Raw genomic sequence first — 15620 nt, forward strand, 5'->3', positions numbered from 1 at the left:
GAACAGTAAAAGCTAAGTTTGACGGATGTGTTTTGCAATAAAGCCAAAATTTAGGGACGTGTGTGTTCTAAGTTGTTATCAATGGGTGAGCCTTGTCATTAATAATTAATTTTCTTGGTCACGGGAATTGTTTTTAGTCTTAGCAACTTACTCTCCTCTTTTCTCAAAATATTATGGAAAAATATTGTATTAGACTCCCTTTTAATCTACTCTACATATACTTCACAATTGCTTTTATAATAAAATATAATGTTTAATGTAATAAAAATAAAATATTACAATAGAACAATATTGCATAAAATTGTAAGTTGAATGTAAGTGAAAAAGTAGAGTATCAAAGTAACATCACCCAAATTATATTATAAGATTTTTTTTTTCATTTTTCCATGACAATAAAATATGTATATAACTAATTGAAAATTAAGTGAAAAACAAGAGTATAAATGACAAAAAGAAATTAATATTATTTTAAACTTTGAAAATCATAGGTAAATACAACCAAAAATCTTCCACATGAGCACAAAGAGTGTTGTTAAACACATGTACACGTATAAATAATTATTCTATTTATTAGAGTAGTATTAAGCTTGATTTCCTCAAAAAAAGTTTCCAATTTAAGTTTCTGGATGATAGAAGTTGAAAGGAATGATATACATACATATATATTTATTTAGAAAAGATACAGACAGAAAACATTAGTGGTAAAAATAAATTGCAAAAAATGAAAAAATATTTATGTTATCTAAATTAAAGAACATAAATAAGTTATGACTTACATACATAGTTTTTTTTCTTTTTCATTTTTCCTAACGTACAATGATTAGGCATGCATTAGATAACATGGAGAAATGAGAAAGAAAAAAAGAGCATACGTAGACAGCATTGCAGGTTTCTCAGAGAAGCATGCAGGCATGGGAAGAGAAGAGAAGAGAAGAAAAGAGAGAAATGAAGAAGAGTAGAAGGTTATTGTTTTATTTGATTTGAGGGAGATGGTAATGGATTACATGATGGAACATGCATGGACGTTGTCATCACTGAAGAAGGAGAGAAAGTTGTCTTGGGGAGGATCTGGAAAGGCCTGCACAACGTTTCTGACATATCCAGAAGGTGCTCTTCTGTCATATGCTCCTGTGGCATATGGATAGTACACAAGATGCTGCTCCACATATGGCCAAAACTTAGCTCTCACCTTCCCTGTGCTCCTTACCCTCTTCAACACCTTGTTTGGATCCACGTATCCGCTCACAACCACCCTGCTCTGCTTTCTGTTCACCTCCACAGATTTCACCCCTACATCCAACAAACAATAAATTTTTAAACTTTATATCATCACTATGATACTATGTTAGAAACTAGATTTCTTATATATATTATATACATTATAAATCACGTTCTAGTTGATTTGAAACTTCTGAAAACAACAGAAGATATATAAGAGATATGTATTAACTCCTCTTGCTTTGGAACATGCATATCAAACACTGAGTGTATTGCAGCAAACAGAAGAAAATGTTGTATATATTTATATTTAGCATCACCTTTTAGTGAAGTGACTGCATTTCGGACTCTTCTTTCGCAACCATCGCAGTCCATTCTCACTTTGATCTCAACTGTCTGAAATTAACATTTAAAGCAACTCAACGCATGTGAGTAGATGAGAGGAGCAAGGTGAAGGAAGAAGTTGTTACCTGCATTGGTTTGTGCTTGGTCCTAGTGGTGGTTACAGTGCAAAAGTGGGAGAGGTAATCAAGTGCACCCATTTTGTGATGACTGATTGATAGCAATGAATAGGGTTTATATATAATAGATTGAGAGGACTAGTTGGAAAAGCAGTACTTCAGCATTGTATTATATATTATAAACTGTAATTATTAATGGGGACATATGTTCTTAAAAGGTTAGCAACTCTAACGCTGCATTGGTGTTGCCTCTGCCAGGGCCATATTTTATTCACAGTTTATTTTTTTCGATTCTTTATATTTATATTGTCTTTCAGTTTTTCTGTAATGATTATGATTTGCCTTTGGACACTTCACCCTAACATATTGCTCCAATAATGCCTTTTATTATATGATTTTATCCACTGTTTCATTATTGAATGGTTCAATATCTTAGAACCAGCTTATTAGCATTAAGGTTTTGTATTTGTTAGCTCGTGAGTTAGTCTGTTCTGTTCTGTTAAAATTAATTATCAAAGTTGTAAGCAGGTTTAAACTAATGAGAAGTTGTAAACAAGCAATTATTTTCTTTCCTCAACCAAACCATGATATAAAGCTCCCATTTTGCTTCATTCCTGTAATTTTATGTTTATATTAATTATGGTAGATGGCCGAATATGGGCATTATTGAAGTCCGAAAGAGATAAGAATGGTGGTAAGATTGAAATATATAAATAAAAGAGCGGCGCAACGGCGGGAGGAAGGAAGAAAATGGTTTAATACTTTCCGCAAGAATAATATTGATTAATGATTATGGATCCAATCCCAAAGCAAATGGCACAATGATTTACTCGATATGTTATTGCTTGTTGCCTACCGAAAGTTTAAAGTTGTTCTTCTTTAGACCCACATCAAACAGATGGAAAGGGATAGAAGAAAAACCGTAATGCGCACCATCCAAACACTCAAATTTTGTATTAGTTAGATCTGTTTAAGTGAGAGAAATAAATCTTGCACTGTGCCACCTTTTCATATGCAATGAGCTTGTAATTTAGCTAGCTGAAATAAGTATATGTTAATCTATTGTGGGAAAGCACATACACAATGCACAGCTTGATAAAATATAAAATCAGTCAAGAAAAACGCATAAATAAAAAAATTTAACATGAAAATAAAAATTTAAATAATTTCAAAACAAAATCGATTTCCTAAACAGCTAAAAATTAATTTAAAATATGCCTTGTTTGACAAACCACCCTCATAATTTCTTCAGCTTCTGCCCACGCAGTCCATTCCAGAAAGCAGCTGCATTTACTGCCTTTTTTCCAGGAAGCTGAACTTCCAATACCTGAAAGAGTTTGTGTCACTGATTCAGAAAGGCATATTTGACATGCAAGAATTTTGAGCTTTCATACCTATACTAAATTTGTGTACAAAAAGTGTTCTTATTTAGACTGAAGAGCAAGTGCTTCCTTAATGCTTGCTCCTCGTGATATAAAAGAAAAACACTGGTAAACTGTATCTCAGAAAGCAAGTAATTTCAAACTCGAAGATTTTGTATTTTCTAGTACGAATGCTCTTTCAATAAAGTGAGGATATACAATTCGCATTCCCAAAGACACTGCTCTTTCATCTGATATTATTTGTTTCAATTCTTTTTTTGAAAAGGTAAGTAAGATTTATATTAAAAAACTGTTAAAAAACACAACTGTCATTAGCCAGGCAAGAATTACAATCATAGAATCCAATCCCTATTGGATGAGACAAACACGTAATCATAGAAAGTACAAAAGCCTCTTGAATGCGTTACAGGAGTTTCCATTTTTATAGTTGACATTAATTTCATAGATAAATACATTTCCTGTTGATTCCAAGATGCAAGACGGTCAGAGAATTTCAAAGAGTACTTGGGCAAAATGAGAACAAGAGGGCGGAAATTTCCCATTTTTTATGGAAACTCGTGCATGAAATATATTTAATAGCGATTTTCAGAAAAAGATAATTATTAAGCAGCAGCTTCAGCATAAGGGAATATATACAGTCATAAATTTCAAAAGGTAACTGGTTTCCACCCATCATCATCTACCTAGGTGGTGCAAACATAATACAAAAACGTACCTCAATTGTGGTACCCCTTCCACATGGAAATAACAACGCTCCGTCAACAAATGCAACATCATCTGCTTCATTGAACTGCACACTTTCATGACTGCTAAGTCGTGTGGTTATAATTTTAATATCCAAAGTTTTCTGCTCACCATTTTTCTCAACCACTAACACTCTTGCTCGAGTTCCTGGCCACCCTGAAAAGGCACGAACCTAAAATTGTTTTATGTCACAACTGTGCCCTTCAGATAAGATCAAGAAGTTTACCTTATTGTGTAGAACATATGCTTCTTCATCAAAGGATAGCCATGATTCATCTGAGTTTATCTGCATAGAGTAGAAAAAAAATGAGCAACTCCTTGTATATACCCGAGTGTTTTCTTTTCCTTATGAATAATGGGATGTTTACTGCACTGAACAGAAAGGCACGTAATACAAACCATCACCAATTCAATCTTTGACATTCACAGGTTTTCTAACTGAACTACAGCTAACTGCTAAATGAAATCATGTGAACATAATCAAGGCTCACATACCTTAGGAGCCAATCTAGCCTTAGAGTCATCTTGAGGTTGAGCCTTTAATATTGCTGATCCATCAAGTATCGAAGGAAGTTCCCTAATCAAAAGTTCAGATCCTGTTTTGTCAAATAAAGGTAGGAACTCAATCAGTGTAGAACACTATCAAAATGCCCAAATAAGAATACTTAGTACAGAGATCACCAAGAGAAAGGTACACAGAACGACAAAAATGGAACAATCATACCTTTATGAAAGAGGAGCTCAAGCAAATCAGGTGCCTACACAGAAATCTAAAGTTTTGTCAGAAGCAGGGAGAAAAAGTATACCAGCTTTGTAAGTTTTACCAAACAAGTTGACAGGTATGATTAGAGGCAATCCATAATGCTAAACCCATAAAATTTTAACGTATGTTCTAATCACGAACCTGAAATACTATTAATACAATTAAGGGAGATTGTAACCCTTGATATAATATGCACCAATTTTACATATCCAAACAAGTAGAAACATTTCAAATTTAGGTTACAAATGAAGGATAAAGGTTATATGGAAAAACACTTATCTTCTTTGATATATAAATCAAAGGGCTGATGATGCATTTCCATTCCATTCATACCAATTGTAGCGGAGACGGACAAAGAGAAAACATACCTTTATTTGATCATCAACTTGAATTGTTTCAGTAGCAATGATAGGTCCAGCATCGAGAGCACGAACGGTGAATGCTAATGACACTCCAGTTTCTTTAACACCATCCTAGTGTACAAATCAATATAAACCACCAGCAAAGTAAGTTAATGAAATAGAAACATTGAGAATCTAGGGATTGACGAAATAATTGGGGGGAACCTGCAATGCCCTTTGAACAGGAGCAGCGCCACGATACAATGGCAGCATGCTAGGGTGAATGTTGACTGTTCCTGAGGTATTTGCAAATGGAAAGGTGTCATAGAGGTCTTAAGATTTAGCAATAGAATGGCTGGCAATAGAGGAGGGAGTGACAAACCCAATGGAGGAATATCTAGAAACTTGGTAGGTAATATATTGCCATAGGCAGCTGTAATGCACAGGTGAGGTTGCAAAGCTTTTAAATTTGACAAGAAAACATCCTGAAGGAATTGAATTGGATGAGAAAGAAGCAAATTTAGGAAAAGAAACGCAATAAACAGAATAGGATAGAAAAGCTAGGTACGTCTCCAGCTTTATCGGGAGTGAAAATGAGATCGGGGGAGAAGCCCCTGTCAAGAGCATGAGTGGCCAAGGGAGAGAGGGCGAGCTTCTTGCCCCTGTCCCTTCTAGCAGGTGGCTGAGTCACGATGGCCGCAACCTGATGAATTGCATACACAGTGTAAACATGGAATGAACGTTGAATTACAAGAAAATGGCGTGTGTATCGGATGAGAAACCTCGAATAAAGAATGTGGAGAAGCAGAAGCGTTGAGAAGCGTGTCAAGGACTATGGCGGAGACCTGAAAAGCAGAGAATGAAGTGAAACAGAAAAAGTTGAAGAAGGTAGCATGAGTGCTCGGAGAGATAGAGAGAGACCTGAGGTGCGCCCAAGAAGACAAGGGGCTTCTTGGTGGTTGTGGAAGCAGAAGAGAAAGGGAGGGAAGGAGAGACGCTCTGCAAACAGCACAACCTACGAATCATGGTGGTTGCGGTTGTGGCTGTGGCGGTTGAGGGCATAGAACCACACCACCTGTAGCTATGCATTTCTACTTCCCTTCCTTCTCTCTCTGTCTCATATCACAATTATACATAATTTTTTTAATCAATTCAACATATTAAAAATTAAAAATAGTAAAGGTAATTTTTTTTTAAAATGGTTTACACAAGAAAAAAGAAAATAAATAATTAATTAGCTAAATATTAATTTTGAAAAAGAACCGAATTGAAACCCCTCTCTCCCCTTTATCTTATCCATCTCATTCTCACTCCTTGGTTTGCAGAGCAGGGGTAAGTAACATAGCATAACAGACATGGCTGTTTCTCTGTCGGTGAACCGTCCTCTCCTTCGTCTTCACCACAAGCATCCACCTTTACCTGTGGGCATCGCTCCCCAACTCCATTTCCACTGTCAGCCCAAGCTCGCCGGAATTCGATGCTCCTCCTCGCCCTCCCATTTTACCGACAAAACCCTCATTTCCATCAAACCTAACACTTCCCACATCAATGACAACCCCCTCGCTTGTCGCTTCCACGCTTCCCAGTTTGGAGGTGCGCTCTTTCTCTTTCTCCTTCTCCTTCTCCTTCATTTTTATTGACCCTTCTCCATAGCATGCTTCTTCTATTTCTCTTCTGATTTCAACATCGCAACCCTAACCTAACTATTTACTTACTCAATTTTCTTGTTTGCGCTCCATTTACGTCAAATATTAGCCCCAATTTATTCTATTACAGTCTAATGTGCCTTCTTCTCACCATATATACCCTTCATTTAGATATATTACAATCGGCAGGGTCTCAAACGGACCTTTTTCTTCATATTATGTGTGCTTCTTTCATCTTGTTTCCAGGGGTAAAATTCAGTAATCAGTATTGTATTGTGAATTCCCAATTTCACAATTATGAATGTTTATTTGTCAACATGGTTTTATTCAGCAATCAGTGTTCTGTTGTCAATTCCCAATTCCTATGGCTGCGTAATGATTTGAGTTAGTATTGGTTGAGAGTTCTACAAGTTTTAACATCTGCATTAGTTATCCATGGGGCACGTCAACCACATCTATCATCCGGTGCATTCCAACGCCAATCGGATGCCTTTGCCTCTCATACACTTCTTGAGACTGTTTTTCAACTGTAGCATAAACTTAGTGGCGATTCTTTAATTCTTGAAAGTTTCTGTAGCTTTTAATTAATGTTCAATAAATTGGTTGAGGCGTATATATATATATATATATATATATAGCATACCACCATCAGTTCATGTACGTTTCCTTCAATTAAAGGGTGACAGTTCTTCCTAAATGTTGGTGTGTGAAATGCAAAGAAGACATGAGTGACTGACTGAAGAGTATGAGGTCTTTCTGAGTCTCACTCTCACACAAACAAAGGCTTACATTAGAAATTTTAGGCTGTCAAATATTTAGCTTTTTACATTTTACGGGTCTAGTTGTATCTGGTTAGAGATCTGCAGCTTAGAAGGAATTGGGAAAACATGTAACCGATATTTAAATTTAATGCTGGTGCAGGACAGGAGAGCAGCAAATCCGTGGAAGCGTACGCTGTTGGGCGAAACATTCGCATGTCCGCTAATAAAGCTCGAAGAGTGATCGATCAGATTCGTGGACGAAAATACGATGAAACACTTATGATATTAGAACTCATGCCTTATCGAGCCTGTGAAGCCATTCTGAAGATAGTGTTTTCTGCTGGAGCAAATGCTACCAATAACCTGGGTTTAAGCAAGGGAAGTTTAGTTATCAGTAAAGCAGAGGTTAATGAAGGAAGAACAATGAAAAGGGTAAAACCTGTGGCTCGAGGGCGTGCTCATCCAATTAAAAAGCGCACTTGTCATATAACCGTCACTGTAAAAGGCTCACCAAGTGAGTCCATCGTGGAAGCGAGCCCTGCATAATCCTTTTCGGACTAAGTGTATGTACGCCTTATGATGAGTTAGTTCCCTTTACCCATTGTATTTGATCAAAATTTCTGTATTTCGACATTATGTACTTCATTTATACCGTGTGACTTGACTTGTAGAGGAGTGATGAACATGCTTAAATATTCAATTTAATTAGTCCTGAAAATGAATGGTTTTGTATTGCAATTTGAAAAAAATAAATAAATTTGACATTGCTAATACTTACCAAAAATAAGTAATGTAGATTCAGCATCCAGCACTAAGCAAACAATTCTGAGTTACTAAAGTTAGTTCCTTCTATTGGTAATGTATTACTTAGTACATGTCTGATATCACGGTGGATATGAAAGGAACCACGTTAATTCTACTGAAACCATTTTGGATTCAAATTTAAGAGTTTGATTGTCAAAGAAAAATCAAGTTGTCTTTTTAGGAGTTGTATTTTCTCTAGGTTGTCCTCATCTCATAAATTTTGCTTCATCTCTTCCTTCTCAAAGCAGTCTAGAGATGGCTTTGATCATCCAAAATGATCAAATTAAACCTTGTTCTGAGCACCGTCTCGAGACCTTCCCTTGGCCACTCTTGATATTACTCTGCTTTTGTCCAGCCGTGTATGACCTCCATTGCTAAATGGGTATGTTACCTAACCATGAAAATGAAGTTTTGGTTTGTGCGATTTTGAGGGATAGAGAACTGTGAATTGGTTGCATTGTAGAAGAACTAGTGCATCTTACTACTATTATCAGTAACAATGGACAGAATCCAATATCATACACAAAGTACTAGTGATGGTTACTAATTTCAGAAATTCTTATATTGTCTAGGCTAATTTAATTTGAATGACTTGAAAAGTACTTAAGGGACAAAGAATGGAAGTGAATGAATGCTTAGGGTTATAGTTTTCCTTATGCTCAATTCTTTTCTTAATTTAGTTTCCAATAATGAACCCCTGATCTATTTTGTAAATACCAATTTTTCCTCCTTGATATATATACTTTTAATTATTTATCATGAAATTAAAATATTTTTCTCAAATTAGTTTTTTCGTTGAAAACCTAATTCAAATAAATGATAAAGCGCATAAAGGAGGACTAATTTATCTAATTGGAAATTAGGATTGATGGTTGGTTATTCATTCAATTAAAAAATAAATTTAATTGAAATTGGAAGAACTTTCATATTAATTAAAGAAAAATCAAATTATAATATATAAATTGATATAAATTTTATTTTATAGGATTGAATTAAATTTAAACTTCATATATTAAAAATATGATAATCAAGTTAGAATCTAAAAGATAAATAAAGTTTCACCTTTTGCTTGACGAAATTTATTGTACTTGTAGATTTTTCGCAAGTCTTTTAATTTTAAGCAAACTTCTGTAGTTAAGATAAAAACAGTTAGGTAATATTTTAAACAGGTTTAAATATTTCAAATAATACTTAAAACTAATATTCCAGCCACTAAAAGATATTCCAACTCTTTTAACCTTTTTTGACTCATGGAGTAATGATTTCTTGAATACTAAAACAAAATTGTATTGCCAAAGACCATGTATTCTTCTTCATCATTGCTTGCTACTTCGAGCCTTGTCAATAGGTTGAAAATCTCCACATAAGGATTTATAATATATTTGTTTGTTATAATTAATTGATTTAATATATATATATATTTTAAGTGTAATATTTTAAAATTAAATTAATATCTTTAATTTTCGTAAAGTAAAATAAGAAAGGAGTATTTAAAGTAAAAAGAAAAAAGGAATTACAACTTTTATAAAATTATTAATATTTTACAAACTTGTTAAGTATTATAATAACTTTAATAAATTTATTAAGTTAGCTGCGTAATATATGGAATAATGTATTAAATTAAGTTAGATAAAATTGGTAACGAAATGACATGTTACAATTATTTATTTTCTAAATACATAGCATTGTTGAAAATATAATTTGTATAATGAAACTTTGTGATTTAAAAGTTATAACATTTTAAAGAATTTAACGGTGAGAACATTATTTGGTAATAAAAATTGAAAATTTAAGTTATAATTTAAATTAATGATTTAAGTTAATATTGTAAACATGTACTTATTTTTTGAATTATTACAATTTCATTAGGCATTGGAATAATTAAATTGAAATTTAAAATAAATATAAAAAATATTATTTATTATATAAATACAAATTAAACAAATAAATTCATAAATTTACTAATAATAAAAGTATTTTAATTATTTAGTTAGTTTAATAACAATTTTTTTTAATGATATTTGGGAAGGAAAAAAAATTGTAAGTTTAGTACCTTGGAAAAAAATTCGAGCTTTCCATTGTCAAGGATGAATTTTACAGTGTGTTGAAAAGCCCTAGCATTCCATCAACTGAGCTGCACTTTCTCTTTTGCAATGGCATTCTACGGAGCCGCAAAACGTGTTTGTGTTTTCATAAGCCGGAATCGTTCGTATTCTTCGTCGGCGTCGGAGAACGTGAATCTGATAAAACAATTGCGAGAGAGAACAAGCGCTCCCATCAAGGACGTTAAAGCCGCTCTGGTGGATTCCAATTGGGACATCGAAGCTGCTCAGAAGGAGCTCAGGAAAAGGGGAAAAGTTTTGGCTTCCAAAAAATCGTCTCGAATCGCCTCCGAAGGTTTGCTCGCCCTCGCCCAAACCCCCGCCAAAGTCGCTCTCATCGAACTCAACTGCGAGACCGATTTTGTTGCCCGAAACGATATTTTCCGACACTTGGTTTGTCTCTTCGTGTTCTTCATTTTTCAATTACCCCTTTTTTTCACACACTTCTCACTTACTCTCTTCTTCAATCCTCAGGCATTGTGTTTGGCAAAGCAAGCTTTGTCGCTCGATAACTCTTCTTCTTCTTCTGCCTTTCATGTCGGACCTCAATCTTTGCATGTACGTTACATAACGCTCTCGATGTTGTTGCAATAAACCTCTTTTATACAAATGAACTGAGTTTCCTCGTTTCCTAAAATCCTCTCAAGCTACGAGGTTGTTACGGCATGTGTTTATTGACATAATCGCTTTCATTTGCCAGGACACGACGTTGAATCTTGAGCATCCAAAGATCAGTGGAGAAACAACCGTTCAAAATGCAATCACTGAAGTGGCTGCCATGATGGGGGAGAATGTGAGGCTTAGAAGAGGTTATGTCTTGCCTGCTTCCTCCAACGGTTTTATATCTACGTATCTTCATACCAGTCCCCAACATGGTAAAAATTCATTCCACTTCTTGCTTTTCTTCCTTTTACTTTCTGCTCTTCTCTTACAACTCTTTTGCCACTCTTGCTTTGCATGTGAAACGTTGGGGCGCAATGTATGTATTTACATGCATGAAGTTGTTCGAATGAGATCAATTACATTTTGTTTTACTATATCTTGTGCTGAGTACCAAATGCTTTGTGGTATCTAGAAACTTAACCCTATAAAGATCCTGACTCTCTCCTGTTTGATTAGGTTTGGGTCGCATTGCTGGAATTTTATCCCTTGAAGTAGATGACGGTAAAACACAAGTGGAAGCTCTACAGCGTGTTGGATCAGAATTGGCCATGCATGTAGTGGCAGCAAAGCCATCATTTTTAACAAAGGAACTCGTGCCCTCAGATGCTTTGCAAAATGAGCGGGAAATTCTTAAATCTCAGGTATAGGTTGATTTCTTTTAGATTGAAGCTCAGGCCCGTGCTGAATACATGAATCGTAGTTAATATGGCATTGCTCGGCTTCTGTTTCTTTTGGTCTTTAAGTATTACTTGAAAATCTGTCATTTATTTCAGCAATCTAAATTAAAGAAAAGTACTTGTAGAACTACAAAAGAGGCAAGCAAACATGACCAACAAAAATAGCAAGCTGTCATAACAGAAAATTAAGCTAACACCCTCTCAGATATTGTATGAATTGTTCTGTGCTAATTTAATTTTCTTGTTTCCTTATATAACGTTTATTTTCTCATGAGGGAGATAGGTTTGAAAGTTGCGATGCTTTCATTGATGCAACAGACCATATGGCAAATGACAAAGGCCTTAAGTGTCTTTCCAAGGACTGTTTAAGATGGCGTTGTAGGTTTAATCTGCCTTGTAGTTAATTGGTCTTAACTATATTTCAATTGGCAAGGAATGGTTCAATTGGGAAAATGGACATTTGAACTAGTTTCTTTATGAACTGTGGCCATTTACACCTGTACAAGAATGATAACCTTCTTGTGCATAAACACGGTCCTTTTTTCATCCACCTTTTTCCTGCCATAAATAAATATATGCCTGGATTAATAAGTATTTAGGGTTGGCCTATTTAGACCAATTCAACTCTTGGATTGATAAACCAAAACTTCTCTAGCAATTACAATTCAGAATTGGAAGAAAACTTTGTTCAGCAATTGTAATCTGCCCGATGTTTTATTGGATTTCTTAATTCATATACTTCATATGCTAAAGTTCCACTTTCTTTACCAATATTTAGAAACCAAACGAAAATTTAAACTCTTACTATGGTTTAATTATTTCAGGCAGAATCCTCTGGTAAGTCTCAGATGGCCATAGAGAAAATGGTTGAAGGACGACTACGCAAGTATTTCGAGGATGTTGTATTTATGGACCAAAAGTTCATTATGAATGACACTATGAATGTGCAGGTATGTGAATTGAAATGGATTCATTTGTGATTTATGTCAGGGTGGAATTTATGATGGCTATAGCCATATGGTGGTTGTCAGTGTGAGTACTTGTTGTGGTGTTTACAATTCTTGGTAAGGTTATGGTGGCAGCAAATGCATTCATTATTCGTTACCATGTTTGATACGAGAGATTAAAAAAATTGTAAACAGCCCCTGCATCAAGTTTTAGATCGCCTTAACTTGTGAATTTGGCGAAAAGTGACAATTATGATGTCTTCACCATTGAAAAAGGCAAAAGAGAGGCGCACTTGAGAGTAAGAGTTGGGTTGCCTTTCTTCGAGATGCCAGACTTATTACCACATTATTGGATTTCTACTTCCTTTTATGGTTGAAACCTTTTTTTATTTGGACTTACATATAGCCCACATGCCCCAATAATCCAAATCATCTCTAAATAGTGATGTCTCCTTCACTCCGAGTTTATGATAATAATTAGGAAATGAGAAACCTATATTTGCTGCTGGGAAGCTGAAAATTTCTTCCAAGCAAATATGCAGTATAAAACTGTGGGTAGCCGTTCAAAGTTTCAAACTCTAGGTTGGCCTTAGTATGTTTCCGGACACTAATCAGAAAATGAATGTGTTTTATTGTTTTCAGTGCCATTAAGCTTTTTTCTATATTTCCAGGATCACAACCCTGATGTAGAATTTCATGATAAGCTTCCTGATTGTCTTTGACTAGTAGCGTTATAATGTATTTAATGGAATTACGAAGTGCATACTCTTTAGATGTGTATTTGCTATTTATGTGTGTGTAATGCTGTGTGCCTTTTGTGAAGCATCCATCTTGGACCAATTTGTTTGTTTAGTAATTGATTTCTAGTATCTCTCATTCTTCTTTGCAGGCGGTGCTGGATAATCTATCCAAGGAAGTGGGTTCATCTGTGAGGGTTGTGAACTTTCTCAGAATGGAAGTTGGGGAAGGAATTGAAAGGTAAAAACCAGTACATTTTTGGATAGTCTTTTCCTATCTTATTCTAAATTCCATTTATGTACTGTTGAAACGAAAATGATTGCAATTGTCCTTTAGTTTAAGGGTTTAACCAAAGTATTGTAGTTTAGTTGGTGGCGTATTACTTTAGAACTTATGTTTTTGCTTGTTTTCATCATGCTGTAATTACAGAATTTGGGATTAAAGTGCATAAATAAGCTTTTATGCTAGCTAATTGAAAGTGTTAAATTTCTCCATTTTATATGATCATGTATACAACCTTGAGTATTTTTTTACCTCACCTACCTAAAATGATTATGTCTTCATACCTAGAAACTTCAGGATCATTTCGGCTTTGCAGCATCCTATCCCTGACTGACCCACCCAATGCTCCCAAACAATTGAGAATAAAATTGTTGATTAAACTCCTATTATGTTTTTTTATGTCTGAGAGTTTATTTGCATTTACTTTGGATTGAATTAACAGTTTTACTGGCCATCTACATTTTTCAGGCAAGAAACAGATGCATCAGAGACCGTCGCTCAAGTTGCGTAAGTTTAAAGAAATTCTATCTATTATTCGGGGAGGAAACCCTCTGAGAGCTCTACTTTGTTTTTAAGGCTTTTGCTCTCTAGCTGATTATATTTAAACATGTATGTTCCGATATTGATCCAGCGATTAGGTACAGGATTCGGTCGAAAATTTTGCTCGGTAGTGGAATCATAAATGATTTCTGTTTGACTGCATTACTTTGTTCTGGGCTCTCCTGATCCCACAAAAGAAGTTGAACACATTAGCGTGGCTCTCAAAATAATAAAGTTATGGTTTTATATCTTGAGTTCACAGTTTTCAATTTTATTTTCAGAGCTACATATTCGTGTTTGCATAATGTTGTGTTTTTAATTTTAATCCCATCTTTTTAAGTGGTTTAAATCTAGCGTCAATCCCATTTTCAAAGCAAGTTTTGCTCATTAATATACTGCACTTTGAACGTTCTATATACTATGTTTTAACTATTTATAGTGCATTTGGACGCACGTTTCGTGGCCCTGGTTTCGATCCCAACTAAACGTTTGGCTACTGTGGAATATGGGCTGTTTCTTCACGCATCTCCATGACTTTTGTGATACTCCTATGATCTAAACAAAAGTACTGTATCTCTATTTTTTTTTTGTACTATTCTTTAAAAGTGTTAAATGAAATACTTGAGTAGTATAATCGGAAACTTAACATTATGCCCTGCTGGGTAATACAAGTCCGCAGTTATAATGGGTCGACATAACTGGATTGGATTAACACAAAAAAGTGTACTCGTGTTATAGTTTTTGTAATAGTTGATTTGGGTTATTTTTTATTCTGGAAAAGGTGATCCAGAATTCTTTTACTTTAGAAGAGTTGATCCGAAAGAATTTTGAGTTTACTGATGTTGTTCTAAAGTCAATATCTGCAAATAGTACTGTACTACTTTAAACAAAAATATGGTAATGTTCTGAACTCTGTTGTCATTTTACCTGTATTGATTAATTGAACCATTTTTCTGGTTTATGAAGTCGCAATGGATCAGGAAAGTTCTTACTGCGTGTACATTGTGATCTTGCAAGTCGTTTTCTACATTATCTTATATAATAATACACTACACAGGGTGTGACGATTGGAAAATGTGGTAGCGCGCTACTGCTATTGCTTCCGCCCAACTTTCCGTTCCAACTACTTAATGATTTAGCATACTAACTCTTTCGGAATCAATTCATGCACAAACTAAGCAAATTAATTTAGTACTTAAGAAGGAACCACGAGACTTGTCATCATCACGCACGCAAACCCAAGAGAAAAATAATGCAAAAGGAATGAAGCCAATTAGTTTATGATCCCAATGGCGTAGGAAACATGTGTAGGTAATCATGAATATGAGTTCATAGATGAATGAGATGTCATCCAACAGTCTATGGGATGGAGAAATAAACATATTTATTTTTTAAAAACAACTTAGAAGCAAGCATAAGACTTCCTATTTATTGCAATCACGATATAATTCTGTTCATACGTATCACAGAGATCATGCTTTTGGAAAAACGAGAGACGAATGATGTTATGAATATTGTTTATGATTTATCGACAAGCTAACCGACACGGTC

At 34.8% G+C, this 15620-nt stretch overlaps 4 protein-coding genes across 6 annotated transcripts; 2 read left to right on the top strand and 2 right to left on the bottom strand.

Moving 5' to 3' along the window:
- Positions 1-775: 775 nt before the first annotated feature.
- On the bottom strand, positions 776-2602 carry LOC124825616 (heavy metal-associated isoprenylated plant protein 21-like). Its single transcript, XM_047298271.2, has 3 exons — positions 1689-2602; positions 1539-1614; positions 776-1290 (listed from the first exon to the last, which is right to left on the bottom strand). Exons 1-3 carry the CDS (start codon positions 1758-1760, stop codon positions 1001-1003), a joined length of 438 nt encoding a protein of 145 aa, XP_047154227.1. The 5' UTR covers positions 1761-2602; the 3' UTR covers positions 776-1000.
- A 154-nt stretch (positions 2603-2756) lies between these two features.
- On the bottom strand, positions 2757-6031 carry PDE194 (formyltransferase). Its single transcript, XM_047298268.2, has 11 exons — positions 5831-6031; positions 5692-5754; positions 5478-5612; positions 5292-5394; positions 5135-5205; positions 4937-5041; positions 4530-4563; positions 4301-4401; positions 4032-4091; positions 3777-3977; positions 2757-3006 (listed from the first exon to the last, which is right to left on the bottom strand). The coding sequence occupies exons 1-11, from the start codon at positions 5996-5998 to the stop codon at positions 2917-2919; spliced, it is 1131 nt and encodes a 376-aa protein (XP_047154224.2). The 5' UTR covers positions 5999-6031; the 3' UTR covers positions 2757-2916.
- A 161-nt stretch (positions 6032-6192) lies between these two features.
- LOC124825615 (large ribosomal subunit protein uL22c-like) lies at positions 6193-8034 on the top strand. Its single transcript, XM_047298270.2, has 2 exons — positions 6193-6502; positions 7477-8034. Exons 1-2 carry the CDS (start codon positions 6265-6267, stop codon positions 7860-7862), a joined length of 624 nt encoding a protein of 207 aa, XP_047154226.1. The 5' UTR covers positions 6193-6264; the 3' UTR covers positions 7863-8034.
- A 2162-nt stretch (positions 8035-10196) lies between these two features.
- LOC124825613 (translation elongation factor Ts (EF-Ts)) lies at positions 10197-15028 on the top strand. 3 transcript variants are annotated; one of them, XM_088111212.1, is made up of 8 exons: positions 10197-10615; positions 10697-10780; positions 10923-11097; positions 11342-11526; positions 12387-12512; positions 13399-13487; positions 13998-14036; positions 14509-15028. In XM_088111212.1, exons 1-8 carry the CDS (start codon positions 10274-10276, stop codon positions 14552-14554), a joined length of 1086 nt encoding a protein of 361 aa, XP_087967338.1. In that variant the 5' UTR covers positions 10197-10273; the 3' UTR covers positions 14555-15028. The 3 variants fall into 3 exon arrangements, with proteins under 3 accessions (XP_087967338.1, XP_087967339.1, XP_047154223.1); XM_088111213.1 differs by lacking the exon at positions 14509-15028 and adding an exon at positions 14161-14317; XM_047298267.2 differs by lacking the exon at positions 14509-15028 and having other exon boundaries at positions 10198-10615; positions 13998-14317.
- The last annotated feature ends 592 nt before the right edge of the window (positions 15029-15620 follow it).

The sequence above is a fragment of the Vigna umbellata genome, chromosome 4, assembly GCF_029865625.1.
Source record: "Vigna umbellata cultivar VRB3 chromosome 4, Vumbellata_1.0, whole genome shotgun sequence".
NCBI lineage: Eukaryota > Viridiplantae > Streptophyta > Magnoliopsida > Fabales > Fabaceae > Vigna > Vigna umbellata.